We start from the raw sequence: 19,194 nt of genomic DNA, 5'->3' as shown, positions 1-19,194 counted from the left end.
TAGAACAAAATGTGACCAAGTCTTGCTGACTCATTTCAGTGCACTCGCCGCCGTAGGACCTCTTGCTTTATTACACCAGCAGCGAATTCGGCAGACATTGTACCTCTATGCTGGCTAAGGTGCGAGCACTACCGACTCTCGTTTGCCGATTGGTGAGGAAGATGCGATCAATGTGGGAAACATATATCCAAGCATTAGATGGTATCCAGATGCCAGAGAGACATAGCTCAGGCAGGTGCGTTGCCGCCACCTCATCGCTAGTCACGTGGCCTGTAGGTCACAAAAGCTGGTCACGCGGCTTGTAGGTCACAAAGGCTAGCACGCAGCTTGTAGTTTACAAGGGCTAGTCGCGCGGCTTGTAGGTCATAAGGGCTAATCACGCGGCTTGTAGGTCACAAAGAACTCGGGAGGCTGCTGCACGACCGTGAAGCTGGTCTCCAGCGGGAGTTGCTGCCCTGGGACGGCAGTAAAGCTGAAACGCTGCAGCAGGCAGGTGAAGAGCATGAACATCTCCATGCGCGCCAGCGTCTCTCCCAGGCAGAACCTCTTCCCGATGCCGAACGGGATGAGCCGCTCATCACGGCGCACGCTGCCGTCCGCGTGCAGGAACCGGTCGGGCCTGAACGCCTCCGGGTCACCCCAGTACGCCGGGTCCATGTGCACCATGTCCAAGTCCATGATCACCGTGGTGCTCTGGGGGATGGTGTAGCCGCGGAATGAGAGGGTCGCTCAATGCACTGTGCGGCACTGCGTGAGGGAGGACGTTGGAACGCCGCGTCACCTCCATCAGCGTCGGCCTCAGTGTACGGCATGCGCATGCGGTCGCCGTAGGTCGGCGGACTTGCGCCGAGAACAGCGTCGATCTCGCGCTGTACGCGATTCTGCAACTCCGGATACTTGACCATGAAGAGCAACGCCCAGCTCAGAGAGGTGGACGTCGTCTCCATGCCGGCGACGAAGAAGTCCATGCCGATGATGGACAGGTTGCGTTCGGTGAAGAGGCGAGCCTCAGCGTCTGGCTTCTCCATCTCCAGCAGGAACTGGTCGACGAAGTCGCGGGGGCTGGAGCGGTCCAGCGTCTGCCGATGCTCGTGGACCACCTCGTGGAACATGCCGATCGTAGTATCGCGATGTCGGATCAGCGGCCCGTAGCCGCTCCACTCGGGGGCGATGTGACGCAGCCACGGCGCCAGGTTCATCGGGTTACCCGGACCGATGGTAGTGACTAAGTCGTTGACCGCCGCGATGTAGTGTTGGGCCTTGGGATCACTACTCTCCAGCCGCTTGTCGGCGACCAGTCTCCAGAGTATGTTCAGCACCGTCAAGTTAAAGCGGAAGTTAACTTTCATCGGTGAGTCAATGTCACGTGTCATCTCCTGGGAGAGCTCTTCGAATTCGTTCAAAACTGTCGACTCCATGGAGTTTTTCCCGAGGCCCAGATCCCTTAGGTGCCTTAAAGCAAAGCGCCTGTGCTCTACCCAGGAAGGGCCTTCGTTCATTACGACACCCAGCTTTTGTTGGAAGCTGCGGACTAGCAGAGCAAAGTTGTTCGGTCTTCCAGACAGCTCGTGCATCGCGCAGGCCTCTTTGATGTCTTCGAACTTGCGAATGTGCACAATCTTGTCACCCGTAGGAAGCACGAAGCCAAGAATATCTCCAAACTCGTGCTGACAATGGCTCATGCTCGCAAGAAACTGGCCCCGAATCCAGTCAATCACCGTCCAAATATTGCCAAAGATGAGAAATGTTGGAGGGCCTGAAAAAGAACGCATTTCTTAGTCTCAGCCAATCTCATTTTGAGCCATTCGGGGATGCGTCTCACCGGATGTGTCCTCAAAATCTGGGCCATGGTTGCAGCGTCGTAGCATATAAGGAGGCTAGAAACATTTGTGCATTTAAAATTAGTATAGGTTATAGTGCCACGGCAAGAAATCGACCATGGTTTGATAGAAGGTAGGCGTATGCTCACGGCTTGGATAAATCCATGAGCTCTGAAATAATGCATGGGTTAAGCTGTCGTGAATTGGTGTTTCCTAAACGCATGTTGAAATGGATAAGGCCAGTACAAATCGATTGGAATATGTTTAATAATTCGACACCAGGTATAGGAGAAGTAAATGTTTCATGTGTACTATACTTCGCCCCAAGTAAAGTGTAACATAAACAAACGGGCACGTTGCAATTAAAGGCAGCTTCCTGGGAAACTCGCTGATAAAGTAGGCCTGCAGGTGGTGCATGAATGCAGATTATTTCGCAAGACATCTCCACTTTGATTTCTTAAGCAGCAATGGATTTGTATTTTTTGGGAGAAAAGTTTTACCTGCTACGTCAGAAGCAATACTTCATGGCACATCAATAAAAACCTGGGAATTTTGAGCCACACATTTTCGCCGATGCCTGTCCATGAATACGGACTTGTGCGCCTACGCAATGAATACCCAGTGCAACCCACAGGGCGTGGGGATTATGTTGAATGGGCACCCTACAATCAGATGGTGTGCTCTCTACAAGCCCCAATGGGCCCTATTCAGGTCAAAATGTGTCCTCCGTAAGTCAGAAATCGCCCTCTACAGGCCGGAATGGGCCTTCATGGGTAGAAATGGTTCATTGGAGGCCTTAAGTAGCCCTCAACGGTTCATGATGAGACGTTCCCAAGCCAAATTGGGAATTCAACAGATCAGAATGAGCCATCTAACAGAATAGAATGTTTTTCGAGTCAATGATGAGCTCTCTGCTAGTGAGAGCGGCCTCCACAGCTAATTATCACACCTTAACGGGACAGAAAATGCCCATTCTGGGGCTGAATGGGCCCCTGCACATGGAAACGTAGACCCTGCATTAGTCCAGAATGAGCCTTTTGCAGGCAAATATGAACAGCGTACTGGTCAGTCTACAAGCCTAGAATGACCCTCTTTCAGTCGAAATAAACCTGCATAGGTCTGAATGAGCCATCGACAGATCAGAATGAACTTCCACGGACTTACCTCATCCCGTAACAGCTCAGAATGGCCCTTGCAACAACACAAAGGCACTTAGTAGTACCATGATGTACCAGAATTGGTCCTCCACAGACTCTACAAGATGAAGGGGGCGCCTCCAGCTTTCAAGAAAAAGGGGAGCGAGCTTCCCCACTATCTCCCTCCCCTTCCACACACCTCTCCCCCACTCCGCTAAGTTCTCGCGCCTTCGGTCACCCAGCAAGCTGTGTGGGCGCAAATACGTACCCGGCGGAAAGTTGGACGGTCGCTGCGGCCTCCGAATCCACAAGAACGCCGTCACCAGCAGCAAGAACACAGCGAGAGCCCACATGACAGCGAGTACAGGCCGCGCCGCCGGAAACCGCTCAGCCGGTGGCCTCCCAGCGCGCGCAGGAATCCACGACTACCCGATGTCTCTGCGACACGCTCTCTCTCTCAGAGCCCCGGTTCTCGCGCCGGGCAGATCCCCTGTCCTTGGTTTGCAGACGTTGCCAGGGAGTGCGCTGCCAGATCGAGGACAGCCAGTGGTTATCGGCCGGCCACTGGCATCGCCGCGGCCGCGGAGGTCGCTATAACTTTGGCGGTTTCTACACATCTCGTGGTAATCTCATGTTATTCAACTATCCATTGCCGTGAGTTACCCTATGCTCTATCCGTCACCAAACTACCACTAGATGGGCCATTGGAGGTATGTCGTTGAAGAGTTTCAGAGATAACAGCTTATGAGCTCGGAATACAGGGATCACTGTATGTGACATTTCCTGTTTCATTTTTCCTGGTATCTTACAGCCCGGTTAAATTTCTGATTGACTTAGCAGAAGCGTTAGCACGTCTGAGTGAGAGACAGATGGCAGCTTCGCCCTGAGGCCGAGCAGATCTTTGTTCGAGTGCCACGGGTTCGGGTCGCTGCCAGTCCACGTCCGCTAAGTCCAACACAGTCAACACTGTCCGTTCGCGTGGGTCCGCTCGAAAGCCTCCAGGGCGCATTGTTCTAACAAGGGCTGCTGCCATCCACGACTGACATACAACGGCTGGTGGCCACCGCTTGTCAGTCATTCCCAGCGATCCCTTTCTCGGGCTCTGAGGCGGAGTCTGAATGTGATTCGAAAAATCTGGGCCGTTGCTCTGGTTCAGACTTGACCCTCGATGCGTTTTAAAAACCTGAGTCCGGATACCTCTGTTACCTTATTTCTTAAATTCAAACATGCGTCAAATCCTTGGAGATTGAGTTATGTCCGAGTATAGCCCTAGAGCCTAACTACAAGTGTTTTGGTTCAATACGAAATCACGACCGACAAATTAAGTAACATGTCACATTGTTGGTGCCAAAAGTTATCGAGAATTGTATTGTTTTGAATATCTAACCCATCCATGCAGTATGACTTTTCAGGATTGACGTCATCATGTAAAAGGCATAATACAAATGGTACAAAGAAAGGCAGACAGGTGTAGCGTGTAATCGTCACGCGTCCGTAATGCGCCGTTGTCAACGTGTCAGCGGGACTCTCGCCGCTCTCTAACGAACACAAAGCACTTAGAGTAACACCTTTGAGGTGATGCATTGCCTTGTTTTTTTCTTTTTATGCTATTTATTGGATACGCCGGATGTGGGTACCCATTGCCGTAGTTGGTTTATGCAAGGATTACGACATATCGCGCCTCTGCTGCTTCATGTTGGCTCACACGCGCATATAATTGCGCAGCGTCAAATGTTTGAGAACGCCCCATCCCCAGTGTTTAGAGGCCGCCCGCCGGCGCCGCCCAGCGGCCCTGTCGTTTACAACCTGACGCATCCTGCGTAGCGTCAGACGGGCAGTTACGGTCAGACAGAGGCAGACGCGGCCCGACGACCAGGGTGGCAACGCGGTACTGCGCGAGCGGACCACGACCGAATATAATTACCTTTTCACGTCCGTTCTCTGATGGACGTTTGTGAGAAAAAGAACGCAAGTCACGAGAACGAAGCGTTATATTGGTGCCCAGACCCGTATCAAGGATCTACGAGTTATCAGCGCCGAAACATCCTCTCGTCTCACAGCAAGGTACGGCTATCGAAGTGCAGGTTCCAATCCACACGAGCCACACGAGTCGCTGGATAACGGGCAAAGAATTGGATTTTCAAGGTTATGGTACCTGTGCTTGCTGGAAGCTATTGCAAGACAGCTTCCCATCTGACCAGACCGATCTTTTGGACAAGCTGTGTGCCTGTCATTGCACATATTTAGAAAATCGTCGGAAGAAAAGGAAGCATTTCTGCGCTTGCCACAACCTCAACAAGCGATATTTTTGCCAACGGTGTAGCATTTGTCATACTTGCCATTGTGACCATATCAGTACCTCCTGTTACGTCTACTACCGTTGCGCATTCCTTGTCTCCAACGCTGTTGTGGTTTCTTCTCGGCAAATCCTTCCGCAGCAGACCTTGATAAGCTGATTGAAAAACATTATCAAAAAGCCCAACGTCGCTGCACGACATATATCGGACAGCTCCAAAATCCTACCCTTTTCCATCCAGTCTATCAAGCTCCTGAAGTCTCGTTACTTGGTGAAGAAAACACGAAGAAAACACGGAAAACATAAGTATCGCTACGGGGAACGGAATATCTATCCTCGTTGAAACCAGGCCCCAAGTTCTGTAGAGACGACCCGGCACGACCTAGGTATCCGTTTACTGAAGACCATAGGCCCATCTGTCATTTTCGCCACATTCCAGGCGGCATTCAACGTGTGTGTCGCAAATATGTCGCACAGCTACGTAAACAGACCCCTCAAGCAGATGAACGGGAACGTTCGGAAAACTCGGAGGACCTCCATCCAGTCGAGCAGGTGAAATTTGCAACATAGATGTGAACAAGAAATGTCCTTCAGAGACGTTTGCATAGGCAAAAACAGGCTTTGTAGTCTTTTGGATAGTGGAGCTCAGTTCTCGCTGGTGAGCGATGAATTCTTAAAATTATGTGACGACGTTTTGATAAAGGAAACATGTCAGAAATAGGTACCTTTAGTGTCTGCCTCAGGCCACCCATTTAAAAACACAAAATGGTAAAAATCCGAATTACTTTGGGTAAAATCGGTACGTGTCATTCATTATGTGTGGTCACCGGATTAGGGCACGACGTGATTTTAGGCGTGGACTTTTCAATGAAAGAAAAGCTGTCCTTGATTTCGATAATCAACTGCTGAAATTTGGAAAAAACACTTTGTTTCCACCAAATCAAAAGCAAAACTGTCAACAAGGAGAACTTAACTTAGCAAGACTGTCAGAAAGCGTCCATCTGTATCCTAGATCATCAGCCAAAATTAAATGTCAACCATCGAAAAGTAAAACTGCTGGAAAACACTTCATTCTGACGCAACTTCCGTCTTTCCCATGCTTTGAAGATGAACCTGGAATTCGCTTCCCCATTGCAATGGTTCAAATGTCTAAAAACAAGCACGTCCCGTAGGCTATTGTGAATGAGACAGGCAGGCATTTTTATATAAGGAAAGGTCAAATTTTAGGTAAAGCGTTGAATTTTAAAAAAAGAACAAATTAAAATCAGCCATGCAGAAGCAGAACAACTAATGGCATCCATACAATCAAGCCACAAGCTGAAAATTCTCAACTTTGCACACATTTCGGACGAAAATGGGCCTTGTTCTTGAACAGCTTTTAGAAAGAAACATCGATGTTTTGTCGTGAAAGATTCAGAGCTAACGACCACGCACGTTACCGAAATGGTAATAAACACTCAAAACAGCCCACCTATTAGACAAAAGCCATGTAGGATTCATCGTACTCAAAGTTAATTCTGGATAAACACGTCGATGGTATGCTAAAAGCAGGCATCATTCGCCGAAGCAACTCCCCATGCCTTTTACCCGAGATTGTAGTACCGAAAAAAGATGGCTCATATGGAATTTGTGTTAACTTGAGAAAATTAAGCGCTGTTACCGTAGTTCCAGCCTCCAGCGCACCTAACGCCGAAGACACTCTTCATTCTTTAGGCATGTCTAAATTCCGCACCTGTTTGGACTTAAAAGCTAGATTCTGGCAGTTTCAATCAAAGACGAAGATCAAAAAACTGCTTTTCGGACATATGCAGGTGTTTTCGAGCACATTTACAATGTGTTTTGGTTTAGCAGGCTCCCCAGCAGTCTTCCAAACTCTGATATATGCCGTTTTGAGCGATGTCAAACAATTGGCAGTTGCCTTCATCGACGACATTATCATCAATAGCGCGACCTTTCAGGATTATTTGCAGCATCTTGAGACAGTGTTTGACCGACTTCGACGCGCAAACCTGCACCTTAAAATATCAAAGTGCGAATTCCTAAAGACAAGTTGAATTTTTTGGTACACATCGTATCAAACGAAGGAATAAGCATAGATTCAAACAAAGTCAAAGTCATAGACAGCTTGCATTCACCTAGAAATCTTAGAGAAGTCCATGGATTTATTGAAATGACATCCTATTACAGAGAGTACGTGCCACAGTTCAGCAAATTTGCTAGACCCTTGACAGCACTCCCGCGAAGGAGCGCGAGATTTGAATGGAGTGATCAAACGCAACACGCATTTGATATCCTGAAGACTCGGTTAGCAGAAGCCCCAATTTTGACCTTTCCAGACGTCGCCCAACCGTTTTCGATATTTGCTGACGCCTCACAGTACGCTTTAGGCGCGGTGTTGATGCAAAAACAAGGGGATCAAGATAGAGTGATGCAATACGTTTCTCATCAAATTGCTGATGTACAAAAGAAATGGCCGACTATAGAACGCGAAGCGTTCGCTATCGTGTACAGCCTACAAAACGTCGCCCTATCATTTTAGGAACCAAACTCACGATCTATACGGACCATAAACCGCTGAAACATATCTTCACAAGCGAAATGCAAAATCCTCGAGTGCAAAGATGGGCTATGATGATGAGTGAACACGGCTGCGATATCGAGTGTATCAGTGGTGCTAAAAATGTTACCACAGATCTTCTCTCTACACTTCCGAATTCGGAACAAGTAGAGACTTTGTCAGATGGCGAACGGCTAGATTGGCATGATCAACAAGTTGATACTTAAGAAATTAGTGCAATTGAGAATTACCAGATACAGAACAAGGCAACAGAGGACGTTTTGTATTCCGAATGTGTTGCTATGTCTTACACAGGTGCCGAGTTTGGAAATGCTCAAAAAGAAGATCCCTTGTTAGAAAAAAAATCATCTAGTATTTACTTGACGTAGACGATAATAAAGTGAAAGGATATTGCATGCATGATGATTTGCTACATCATTTAACGTCAGGTACTAAAATACGTCCTTTGACCCGAGCTCAACTAGAAGTTCCTGAACAATTTAAATATACCATCCTTCGAGAGGCGCATGATGGATACTTTGGAGGCCAGTTAGGCATCTAAAAGACCACTGACAGGGTCATAAAGTCATTCTTTTAGTCCGACGTGTTAAAAGAGATCAACATATGCGTCCCGACCTGCCAAAAGTGTAATATGAAAAAGCTCAAAAACAAAAGACGCCCATTACAAGAACTGTCAATGACCAGCGCTCCAATGACTGACCTCGGCATTGATTTGATAGAACCCCACCCAATCTCGTCCAAAGGAAACGTGTACATCTGTACGGTAGTAGATTTATTTTCTGGATGGCCGGAAGCTTATCCCATTCCTAAGAGAAATGCGGATACAATAGCTCAATTAGTTTTGGATGAAATCATACCCCGTCATGGATGCCCTCGATCAGTTCTGAGCGATCAGGGAATTGAACTTTGGAACGGAGTTAAAGATACTGTCAACAAAGTGTTAGGAACAACGAGGATACGCAAGGGTAGTTGCCATGCTCAGACCAACGGAAAGACCTAAAGATTCCATAAGGTCTCGAATGAGATGATTGCCAAAAAGATTAGTGAGGATCACACGAAGTGGGAACAAGTACTACAACCATGTTTAGCCACTTACAGGGTTATCAAAAATGAAACAACCAAATACTCGCCATCATTCCTCATGTACGGCCGATATCCAATTTTACCTGTAGATACCTTGGTGCATCACCGTTACAAGTACTCCGGCAACGAGTATGTTCCCCAATGTTCGAAAATCTCCATCACGCATTTAAGCATGTCACAGAAAATATTCAACAAACGCGGGATCACAACAAGATGGTAGTTGACAAAAGTGTTCAAGCATCTTCCTCTCAAACTGGCGATCCGGGTTATTACTACGATCCTACAATCAAAACAGGGAATTCTTCGAAGTTAACTCTGCATTGGAAGTCTTACTTTCGCATTGTAACAAAAATCGGAAAATCGCTTCGTGTCCAATCCCCCAGATAAGCAAAGTTAGCTTTTCGCAATGACGGCCCTTTGGCAGGGGTGAAAAAACCTGCTCACTTGACTACCAGGGTGGGAGCCATAAAATATGAGAATCAAACTGCCCAGGAGCCGAACTTACGGACTGTAACTGTTTTCTTGCTAAGTCAGTTTTTCATTTTTCAACGATGAAACAATTTCGCTGTGGTGTTATGGACGACAACAATGACATCATACACGACGACGTTGAATTTAGTATTGGTCTCCCTATCAGTAAGGAGACAGCCACTAGTGGCCAGAAGGTGTCACCCGGCGAGACAGATTTCTATAAGGGTTTGTCTCGCGCAAGTTTTCGAGCGATTTTATCGTTTACCGCCTGCCTCCATGAGCAGTCCTTTTTTCAGCGCCATTCGGAGCGTTACATATCTGACGCTATATGTGGCGCGTGTTGATGCTTAGTCGGCGTTGCGATCTGTTGTGTCGGAAACGTTCATTACGTGAATACTGGTTACGCGTAGTTTTGGGGTTTTAACAAATATATCGCACTTTTCGATTAGGTTGGGACATTTGCGTTTGTCTCTTTATAGCCTTGGATCTTCTGCGTTGAAGCTTTACCTGTATGTTCGGTTGCCAGGCATGGGTAAACATCCATCACGTATGGCAGTGCACTGTGGGCACGTGAACTGTGGTTTCAATGGGGAAGGAAGAAACTTGAAAAGGCACATGAACACTAAGCACAAAGGGATGCCAATTGTCCTTAAGAATTCCAGTTTTGGTGCAGGTGGAAAGTGGGAATCTTGGCTCCAAGGTAAGAGTTTGAACTGAATCTACGTGAGTATGAGTGGCCATTCCTCGCAGTAGCTAATGTTTAACAATATTTACCCAAGGTAGATAGGCATGACCAAACATACCCACATACCTATCAAACAGTGAATGAAATAGTCTAGAATCACTGATTTGGTGGCAGAGGACACAGTGTAACAAATCATGACTTCCTAGTTTGTATGGGCAGTTTAGTGCATAGTTATCTTCAGCTTGGTGTGGCTACCACCTTCAAGTAAAATTAGACTGCATCATATAAAACAAAGGAGTGTGGAAGAGCCAAATTCACTCCCCAAAATAAGAAGAATTCGTTTTTTAATGAATCATGCCCATCGGCTTAGATGTCACTTTGCGTGTAGTCCGTGGTATTTCATTGTTTTCACAGTGATGTTAGCCTGTCTACTTACAGGTACTTTGCCAATAACAGCCTCTGCTTATTCAAATTTTTTGCTTGAAAGGTTTGTCAAGGGTTGTAAAATAGATTGGCTGTGATTTTCCACAGGAATGAACAGTGGCACAGATGGCAGAGAACATGGCATCAACACTTTTGAGATGCCAAGTAGGTCATCCAGTCTAGCTGTGCCATCAGTTTCTGCAGACCAGACTGGAGGTGAGTTTTTCATATATGCTGTTTGTGGTGGCTGGGTATTGATGGTAAATGACTTGGGTTTCTGTTTTATGCAGTGTGAAATGTTATTAGAATGACAAAACTTTCAGGCTTATTTTGAGATAGGCATGGAATGGTGGTTTAAGGTTTCCTCCAAGCTATGCATTGTTTAACAAATATTACAGTTGCAGTACTGTTACACCACACTTGCAGCCGGTTGGTGACAAGGTTCCTAAGGACTCATTTTTGTCATGAATCGTCTTCATTCAAATTTATCAGATACTGCCATCAGTTACAGTTACCACCAGCTTCCCCATTATCTGCCAGATAAATATTTGATCATCCTTTAACAACTGCTTAGGTATTGATATTGATTGGGGAAGTGACAACATCCATTAAAAATCATGCTCTTTTGTGATATACACCACCACTTTCATCAAGCAATCTTTGTGTTTCATGGTATGATATGTGCCTAACCTGTATTTTCCTGCGGCAGTGGTGCTGTGTCCAAGGTGTGTGATGTCTTATAATGTCCTTTTATCAAGTTATTGTCATGCCATTTGCCAGGAATCGCAAGCTGCACAGTGAGCAGAGCCCACGATGATGCCACTTCTGGACGAGTATCTCTGCATCCCTGTCCTGAGTACCCACGAAACTCCAGTCAGAAAACGGCAGGTACTAAGATGAGCTGCATTGGTAGGATTTGTGACACCTGAAAAGCAGCATGTCCTGACTGTCGATCTTGAAATGGTGCCTGCATAGATGTGGATTTGATGGTGTGATGACTGAAAGTCAATTTTGGGTTGTCAGTCATGTAACAATACTGTACTCTGTTGCCAAAATAATATTGCCTCATCATGTGTCTTCGTGCTCAGAATATTTCATATCCATTTTGGTCTCAATAAAAGTATGTCTACCACTGTTCATTTAACATTTTTGTTTTAGTTATCACGCGGTGCTTAGATGTTGATATTGAATAGGGATGCAAATTTCCATTAACAGTTCGGGTATTTCCAAGAAATCAGGGCATTTTTGTGGGGTAATTCTGGTGCTCCTGATATTTTGTCACTAACTTGCCTCTTCCACAGTTCTCCACAGTTTCCACAGTTCCACAGTTCCACAGCACTGGGCGGATAATTGTTAAGGTGATGTCTAGTTTTAACCTGTATCCTTGTTCAAGCCTGCAGCTTGTTGGGCCGACAAACGCACCCGAAAGTGACCATGAATCACCAAGCAGCCAAATTTCTGCACGAAATTGATACACCACCCGTGACTTCTGAACCTGGCTCGAAACGAATTATCCCTTTACGATTTGATCTCCCTCGGACTCAAGCAAACTGCAATCGACATGTCCGTCCCATCGTGGCGTTTTGTATCGCCCTGGTCCGCAACTTGAAGGCAAGGAGAGAGGGAGCTGGCGTGGATAGTGGAAGAAAAGGAACAACAAACAAGGCGCTCCTGGACAACATGCTCTATGTTCGGTCGGTTGGTGACCTAAAGGATTTCCGGACCTAAGCAAATCCGTCGACGCCCAGGTGAGCACAGTCTCCGAAGTCATCGGACATCTGGTGTCCAGCAAGCTGATCCCACCATCGGCTGCGGCGCCGAGCTGCAGCGTTCGCGAAGCAATCAGCATCCTGCGTAGTGAGGAGCGCACTGGCTCCAACCAAGCTCTCTTGAAAGCTTTGTGGAAACGTGGTCCCTCCATCGAACCATTCGTCAGTCTAGTCGTCCGCGCGTGGCTACTCAGCCCTGTCGAAAGTGTGGTTGAGTCCATGGGCAGCGTCCTCAAGGAGGTTTTTCTTCATGCATCGGCAGCTGAGGCATGACAATGCCGCGAAGGAGCTCACGATTCGATGGAATGGTCATGAGCATGATGGTGCCAAACACCCCATAAGAGCTGTTCAGAAGCGTCACCAGTTTGACTTCGTGAGGCGGTCTGTCAACATGAAACACATGCTCATGGGAACGGTGATCAACCGGCACAGAGCACACCAATCATATCGCTCCTGCCTTTTCAAGAAGTTGAAGAAAAAAGGTGTGTTGACATCGTGAGTCAGCCCTTGGATCAAATCTTGCATGCGCGGTTAACGTTCTGGAGCTCACAGCGAGTGCTGAAGTACTTTAGACAGGGTTCTTAGGCTTTCGTTGTGTGCCGAACTGTACGCGGCGTATTTGGCATTTTGTACTGACACCATGTCGGCGCGATTTTGTACATATCCAAGGTGAATTCAGTGTAAATACAAAAACTCGTCGGCAACTGCGTGGTGTTGAAAGCGTTTTAGCAAAACATGTATCTGGTCAAGATATGATAGGTAAAACTACGATGCTGTCGCGATCCGACCGAAGCTCTCTTGAAAAGTTGACCAATACGGTTATGCGTACACCGGCTTCATCAAAAAGCCAAGGAGACAAAATCTGGCATCGCGGTCTGGTGGGAGACAGCGTCTACGGGTTTTTCACCCCATCTCCTTTGGTAACCGTTCACGAGCAGGACACACCCGTTGCGAACGTACCAACAGTAGATGACGACAGTGCTGACGATATAGCTATGGACCAGGAAATGATTAATGACGGAAAACCACCCTATGAGGAACAAACTACTGATCAGATGGCTACACTGTTATCGCACAGAGTAGACAGTAATCCTGTACTATCACATGGCTACGCATTGCGATCGCAAATCCCCGCGCGACGACATGAGGCTGGTTTCTGGACCCGTCTAGCTGGTCACAAACGAAGAGATATGAGCAGTCCTTTATCGGATGATGATCCTAACGAGGACAAAAAGCCACGAATTTATGCCGTTCAGTCGAAAGACGACCCAGACATTGGCCGTGTTGAGACCAATGCTCCGGCACAAATTCTTAGCTGGCGTAAACTGCAAAGTGCTGTAGTAACCGCCATATCTCTGATAATCATGTTCATCGCAATATCCTAAGAAAGTTCTGACTCTTACAGGATGTTCTGGCAGCCAGCAGTCATCCTGATGCTACACATCACTTCCTCCTACCCCGTAACCCTTACGTCAGCCGATCCCGGTGATGTATTTAGACCGATGGGCAAAATTAACCTAAGCTACAACTCGTGGGCAATCACTCTTTCGGTCAACAGCTCGTTGATACAACGACAATTACATACAGTAGAAAAGGCAACGTATAATCTTAAGGGTTTCGCAACCACATTTACCAACAACTATCTAGCAAGGCCACGCTGCAGGTAAAGCAAACGATATTACGCCTTGTAGATGTTACCCAAGGACTACGTGACGAAGCTGTCTATCTTTGTGATGCTTTTCCTCAGATCTTACAGAAACCATTTACCTGACGACCCCGTCGAGGATTGATAAACGGCATAGGAAACGCCATGTCCTATCTCTTTGGTGCCACCAAACAAGAGGTAAAACATCTCCAGGCCCAAGTCTCAGTCTTAGGTAAAGAAGACAAAATTCTAGCCCACAGTTCCAACGAAACCCTTGCTGTTCTAAATTCAACACAAATCGCTGTCCGAACGAACCACAAACAGCTAAATGAAATAACGCATGCTTTATAATAACGCATGAAAATTGCGAAGACTCGCGATGACGTAATATATCATGTGGACCAGCCAATGGACGTCATAACCACTGCCACGTATATCGAATACGTGTCAGATTCCATTCTTGGAGTGTCTCAAACTTTGCGTAGGCTTTATTATCGACTCAACAGTTTGGATAATAATCTGGCTGTCGCAAAAGTGGGAGTTCTGCATACTAGCTTGATGACAGCATGAAATTTCCAAACAATCCTGCGGACAATCGAAAAAGAACTTCCTACGACTCACACTCTACCGTTTCCACGAGAGGAACTCGGTCAGTACATCCGTTTTATTCGACCTAAAGTAGTGCAGAGAGACTCGGTCTTTCATGTGCTTTTCTATATCCCGTCGCTACATGTCACACATGCGTTTGACGCTTACAAATTCGTTAAATATCGCGTCCCACACAAGGTACGTAATATCTCCCTGGAATACACCATGGGAACGTCTTCATTCCCCATGGTGTCTGAAAATCGCCAACAACACGTCATTCCTGAGGACAGCGAGATTCAAACATGTTTGCTTGCTAAGTTGCCATTCTGCCAATTACATGAACATGTGCACTCAATGACATCTTTTGGGCTCATGCCTGGTTGCCCAGTTTCAGAAAGAAGATGTCTTTATCCATAAATTGTGTTCCCCAATGGTACACTCTAGCAACCACGATCCAAAAGGTTCCTATCTTGGACATGGTCAGTGGCTACTGGTCTCTATCAACCCTTTTAGACTAACTACGGTTTGCGCCGCAAACCAATCAGGTCAAACCCTTGTAGTTCATGATAAAATCAACGTCCTGGAACTCGATGTGGAATGTTCAGCCTATAGTGATACACTTCCCCGCACCCAGATTACTTTGGCAAGTCTCAGCATCAGCTTCCTCAGTTCCACGTCAAAGCTATGCTCACTGATCAGCCGATACCTCTCTTGGGCTCATCTTGGAACGCCTCGCTGAATCGTACGACCTTCAACATTTCCGCACTGTCTGAACTTACAGTGCATGACCCACCCGCTGTCAAATACTTTGATTTGCCTTCTGCTGTCGCGCTGAGCAGTGACAGCCCGACGTCATTCAAATATAGCATGTACGTTTTGGTAATCATAATTGGTTTTGTCGTCATTGGCTGTCGTGCCATGCGCTATACTTGCCCAATTTTTCGGAGACTAATCATGTACCTTAGCCGCCGCTCAGGCCGCCGTCATTCCCACTCCCCTGCTGCCCAGACCGATGAGATGACCGAAACCCAGTCAGCACCGGCCGAAGAAGTACCCTTGGCCCCTGTTGCACCGGAACACGCAGGGTCTCAGTCTACCGGGCCTGAGTCTGCGGTGATCACCGTCGGCGCTACTACTCCCCACGCGAGTGGTTCGCTAGATCATGTCCTGGCCGCCGTGGCTCGTCGCCCCGCTCAACCGCGTGCCACGCCGCGATCTGTTCGACCCGAGATGTGAGGTCTGCACGTTTGTATATCGCCCCGTCCCCTGGCATTTCTGCCGTGCCAGATGTGCTAGCAATGTATACACCATTGCGCGTCTTACATTCATGTATGTCTATCTGTTTGTCACCCAGTGTCTGATACATGTGTGCTTGGTATGCAATGTTTATGCAAACCGCCGCAACTATGTAGCACTGCGCACCGTCTGGTGTTCTGTGTAATGTATGCATTTAACGGATGTATATGTCTCCCGAGCGTGCGCGACAAGTGTTTGGTATACGCATGTATGTATTGCATCAGAACACACGGTCTGTGCCCCGCGTTCTTTGGTACCGACTTTATGTTTGTTTAGGTTATGATTCATGCTTATGGGCTTGTAGACCTAGCGTTGCGCGCTGATTAGCCAACGTTGCGTCTCAGTGCGTGCTCACGATGTTCCTGACGCGTCAGCCGTTGTCTGTGGTTAGTCCCGAGCATCTACGTACTTGGTTGACAGCACTGCTGCCGACTAATGACAGCTGTTGCCTTGCTATCATTCTTTTGTTGATAGGTGGGGGGGGGGGAGGGTCTATGGTAACGCGTAATTGGCACGCGTCTGTAATGCGCCATTGTCACGCGTAAGCGTCAGCGCGATGCTCGTTTACGAAAACCAAGCACTTACGGAAATGACACGTTTGAGGTGATGCATTGCCTTGTTCACTCCTCTTTTTATGCTAATTATTAGATAAGCCGGATGCGGGCACCCGTAGCCGTAGCTGCTTTATGCAAGGGTTGCGACATAGCGCGCCTCTGCTGCTTCATGTAGGCTCACGCGGGCGTTATGATTGCACATTGTCAAAGGTTCGAAAACGCCCCATCCCCAGTGTTTGGTGGCCGCGCGCCGGCGCCGCCCAGGAGCCCCGTCGTTTATAACCTGACGCATCTTGCGTAACGTCCGACGGGCAGTGACAGTCAGAGAGAGGCAGACGCGGCCCGACGACCAGGGTCGCGACGCGGTACTTCGCGAGCGGACCTCCTCGACCGAATTTAGTTACCTTTTCACGCTCGTTCTCCGATGGACGTTTGTGAGAAGAAGAACGCGAGTCACGAGAACATAGTTTTACATCACGAAACGAACCTGTGACCTCTGGCCGTAACCTTGCCCTGTGACCCAGGAACTAATATTGTCGACCCTGACCCGCCCTGTACCTACTGATGTGAATTCTACCTCCAGGTTGACCGTGTAACCTGTGAACTGTCTGTCTGCCGCAGAGGTACTGATGGAGGTCATGCGAACCTGCATAGGTGCCGATCTGGGCGCTGGGTGTGAGATCGGCATGACATCTAACGGAATTACGAAGAAGCTCTGTACGTCTACCTGCTCTACAGATGGCTGCAAGGACTCTCCGGGCGGTACTGAGCCAAGCTCGCTTAACCTAAAAGTACTCGCAGTCGCCGCAACGTTCCAGCGATGGTTGTACACGTAACGTTTGCATTTCAATGCTTCCTGGTCAGTGATGACTCCGTTTGGTTGTTTTACCGACATCCGGTGATCCTGCGTTTGACGACTCGAGGCGAGCAACTCACCAATCGTTTAACGAGCCTGGGTGTACGATTCACCAAGCAATCAGGGATGAACATCAGCTGAAACGTACCTGAGTTATTTCGGTGTCCGGCTGTGCCGACGGACAGAGAGCGATCACAAATCGACCCAGAAAACAGATCCACGTGTATCGCATCACCTGGGGTGCACTGGCCTTACAATAGAGGGACGCCATGTGACAGCGCACACCGACCATCGGACCTGTCTCTGGCTGCTGAGATCTTCCGGAGGCAGAGCGACTCGGGTTGGTGATTACCAGTCATTGCCCCAACAGTTCGCCGAGCGCAGCAGCTCACGGCTCTGTGGCTCACATCTCAGTGGCTTACAGCTCAAAGGCTCACAAATCAGTAGCTCACAGCTTGGTGGCTTTCAGCTCATTGGATCACAGTTCAGTGGGTCACAGCTCAGTGACTTATATGCAGTTTACATTTACACTGTATACAGTTATACAGTATACAGTTAGCTCAGTGGCTAACAGCTCAGTGGCTTACAGCTCAATTGCTCACACTTCTGTGGCTCACAGCTCATCGGCTCGCAGCTCAGTAGCTCACAGCTCAGTGAGTCTCAGCTCAGTGTCTCTTCCCACACCATGCGCAGGACGTAAATGAGGCTTCCCAATAAAAGCTGGCGAACTGAGGCGTGTAACATAAACAATGCTGTCGTTAACGGCACATGCAGAGTCCCAGCCAGAGCTCTGGCAACGGCTGGGCACAGGTTTGACAGAGAGGTCCCTAATAGTGAAAGATTCCCCCCGACAAATCGCCGGCTGATGGTTGATGAACTTGTCCATGCTATTTTCTCATTTTTACCTTCTATAACTGGAATAGAAGCTAGAAGCTGTCGCAAGATCGATTCTGTCTGAAGTTCATAGGCAATAACCTGAAAAAATAATACGTCAAATACCGCATGAAACCAATCTCCGGCGCTCTTCATTTGACGATGGTCCAGTGGACTTCTTCTACAACGACAGAACTCAAAAACTTTGAGGAAATTGCAATATGAGTGCTACAGAATGTGGATTATAGATGGAGATGAATAAACAATATATAACAAAATTGCCAAGCTATGTTTATCTGGAAATGTTCAACATTCAGTTATCATCGAGAAGTGTTGAAAATAAGGTGACGTAGATTTGAACATGTGCCCCCGCAAGTTTTAGCAATAGACCTCGATGCCTGGCGTCTCCGTCCCTGTAGGCCGCGTAGCGTCGGCCCCGGCGAACGGCGGCGAACACTAAGCCATGGCCAACGGACGAACGAAAATGACGATGCATCTGAAACAAATACCTTCGAAAGCTGTAGGACATCAAATTGTAGATCGGAACATGGACCAGGCATACCTTTCACTTGCCCTTTGCAATGTCTTCACTTTCACACAAGAACTGAACCGTTTCTCGGAACAGCTTCAGAGAGGCGATGCACAGTCAGAGTAGGGATAGCTGCGTCTGTGTCGAGGAAAGCGCAAAGTGGACTCCTGTTCGGCTCTGGTCACAAGTTTCATAAATTCTGTTCCCACTTAGTTGTTGATGTGGCGTATCCTGGACTGTGTTTCACTAACAATGTTTCTCACGCGCCTGTGTTGCCAGTGTACCGGCTGGGAGACGATGCACTGACCGCAAGATGGCCGCCGTCTGGTGATCACAGACGACGACATTGGTAAAGCGGATCAGGCTAGCCCCCTGCTGCTGTTATGTCCGTGTGTGGTTATCTGACGGCAACTGGCGTCTGTCTGCAGCGTGTAGCTTTTGTGCCGGAGGCCTTGATGTGTTTTATTTTATCAATGTGCTTACACCCCACTCGCTACTAAGAAAATGTGCTCAGTGCTTGAATGAAGCAGCTTATAAGAATAACGTACCAACAATGTCAAACATGCGTAACAAAACTACCAGGCGTGTATTA

General features: G+C 47.7%; 1 protein-coding gene and 1 long non-coding RNA gene across 2 annotated transcripts in view; one reads left to right on the top strand and one right to left on the bottom strand.

Annotated features, from left to right (window-relative positions):
* Window positions 1–372: 372 nt before the first annotated feature.
* Window positions 373–19,194, bottom strand: part of LOC119104409 (methyl farnesoate epoxidase) — a 31,205-nt gene continuing 12,383 nt past the window's right edge. Inside the window, exons 2-3 of the mRNA XM_037228107.1 lie at window positions 798–1,756; window positions 373–693 (exon numbers count right to left, since the gene is read on the bottom strand). Of these exons, the coding sequence (XP_037084002.1) occupies window positions 373–693; window positions 798–1,756 (1,280 nt within the window). The remainder of the gene's footprint in view (window positions 694–797; window positions 1,757–19,194) is intronic.
* LOC119104474 (uncharacterized) lies at window positions 10,001–11,335 on the top strand. The gene is made up of 3 exons (XR_005094938.1): window positions 10,001–10,084; window positions 10,601–10,708; window positions 11,273–11,335. It is a non-coding gene; the product is annotated as an uncharacterized LOC119104474 (long non-coding RNA).

The sequence above is a fragment of the Pollicipes pollicipes genome, unplaced genomic scaffold (genome assembly GCF_011947565.3).
Source record: "Pollicipes pollicipes isolate AB1234 unplaced genomic scaffold, Ppol_2.1 Scaffold_6052;HRSCAF=7182_pilon_pilon_pilon, whole genome shotgun sequence".
NCBI classification, from domain to species: Eukaryota; Metazoa; Arthropoda; class Thecostraca; order Pollicipedomorpha; family Pollicipedidae; genus Pollicipes; species Pollicipes pollicipes.
The sequence above is the reverse complement of the archived record's forward strand: the minus strand, read 5'-3'. Positions and strand labels throughout refer to the sequence as shown.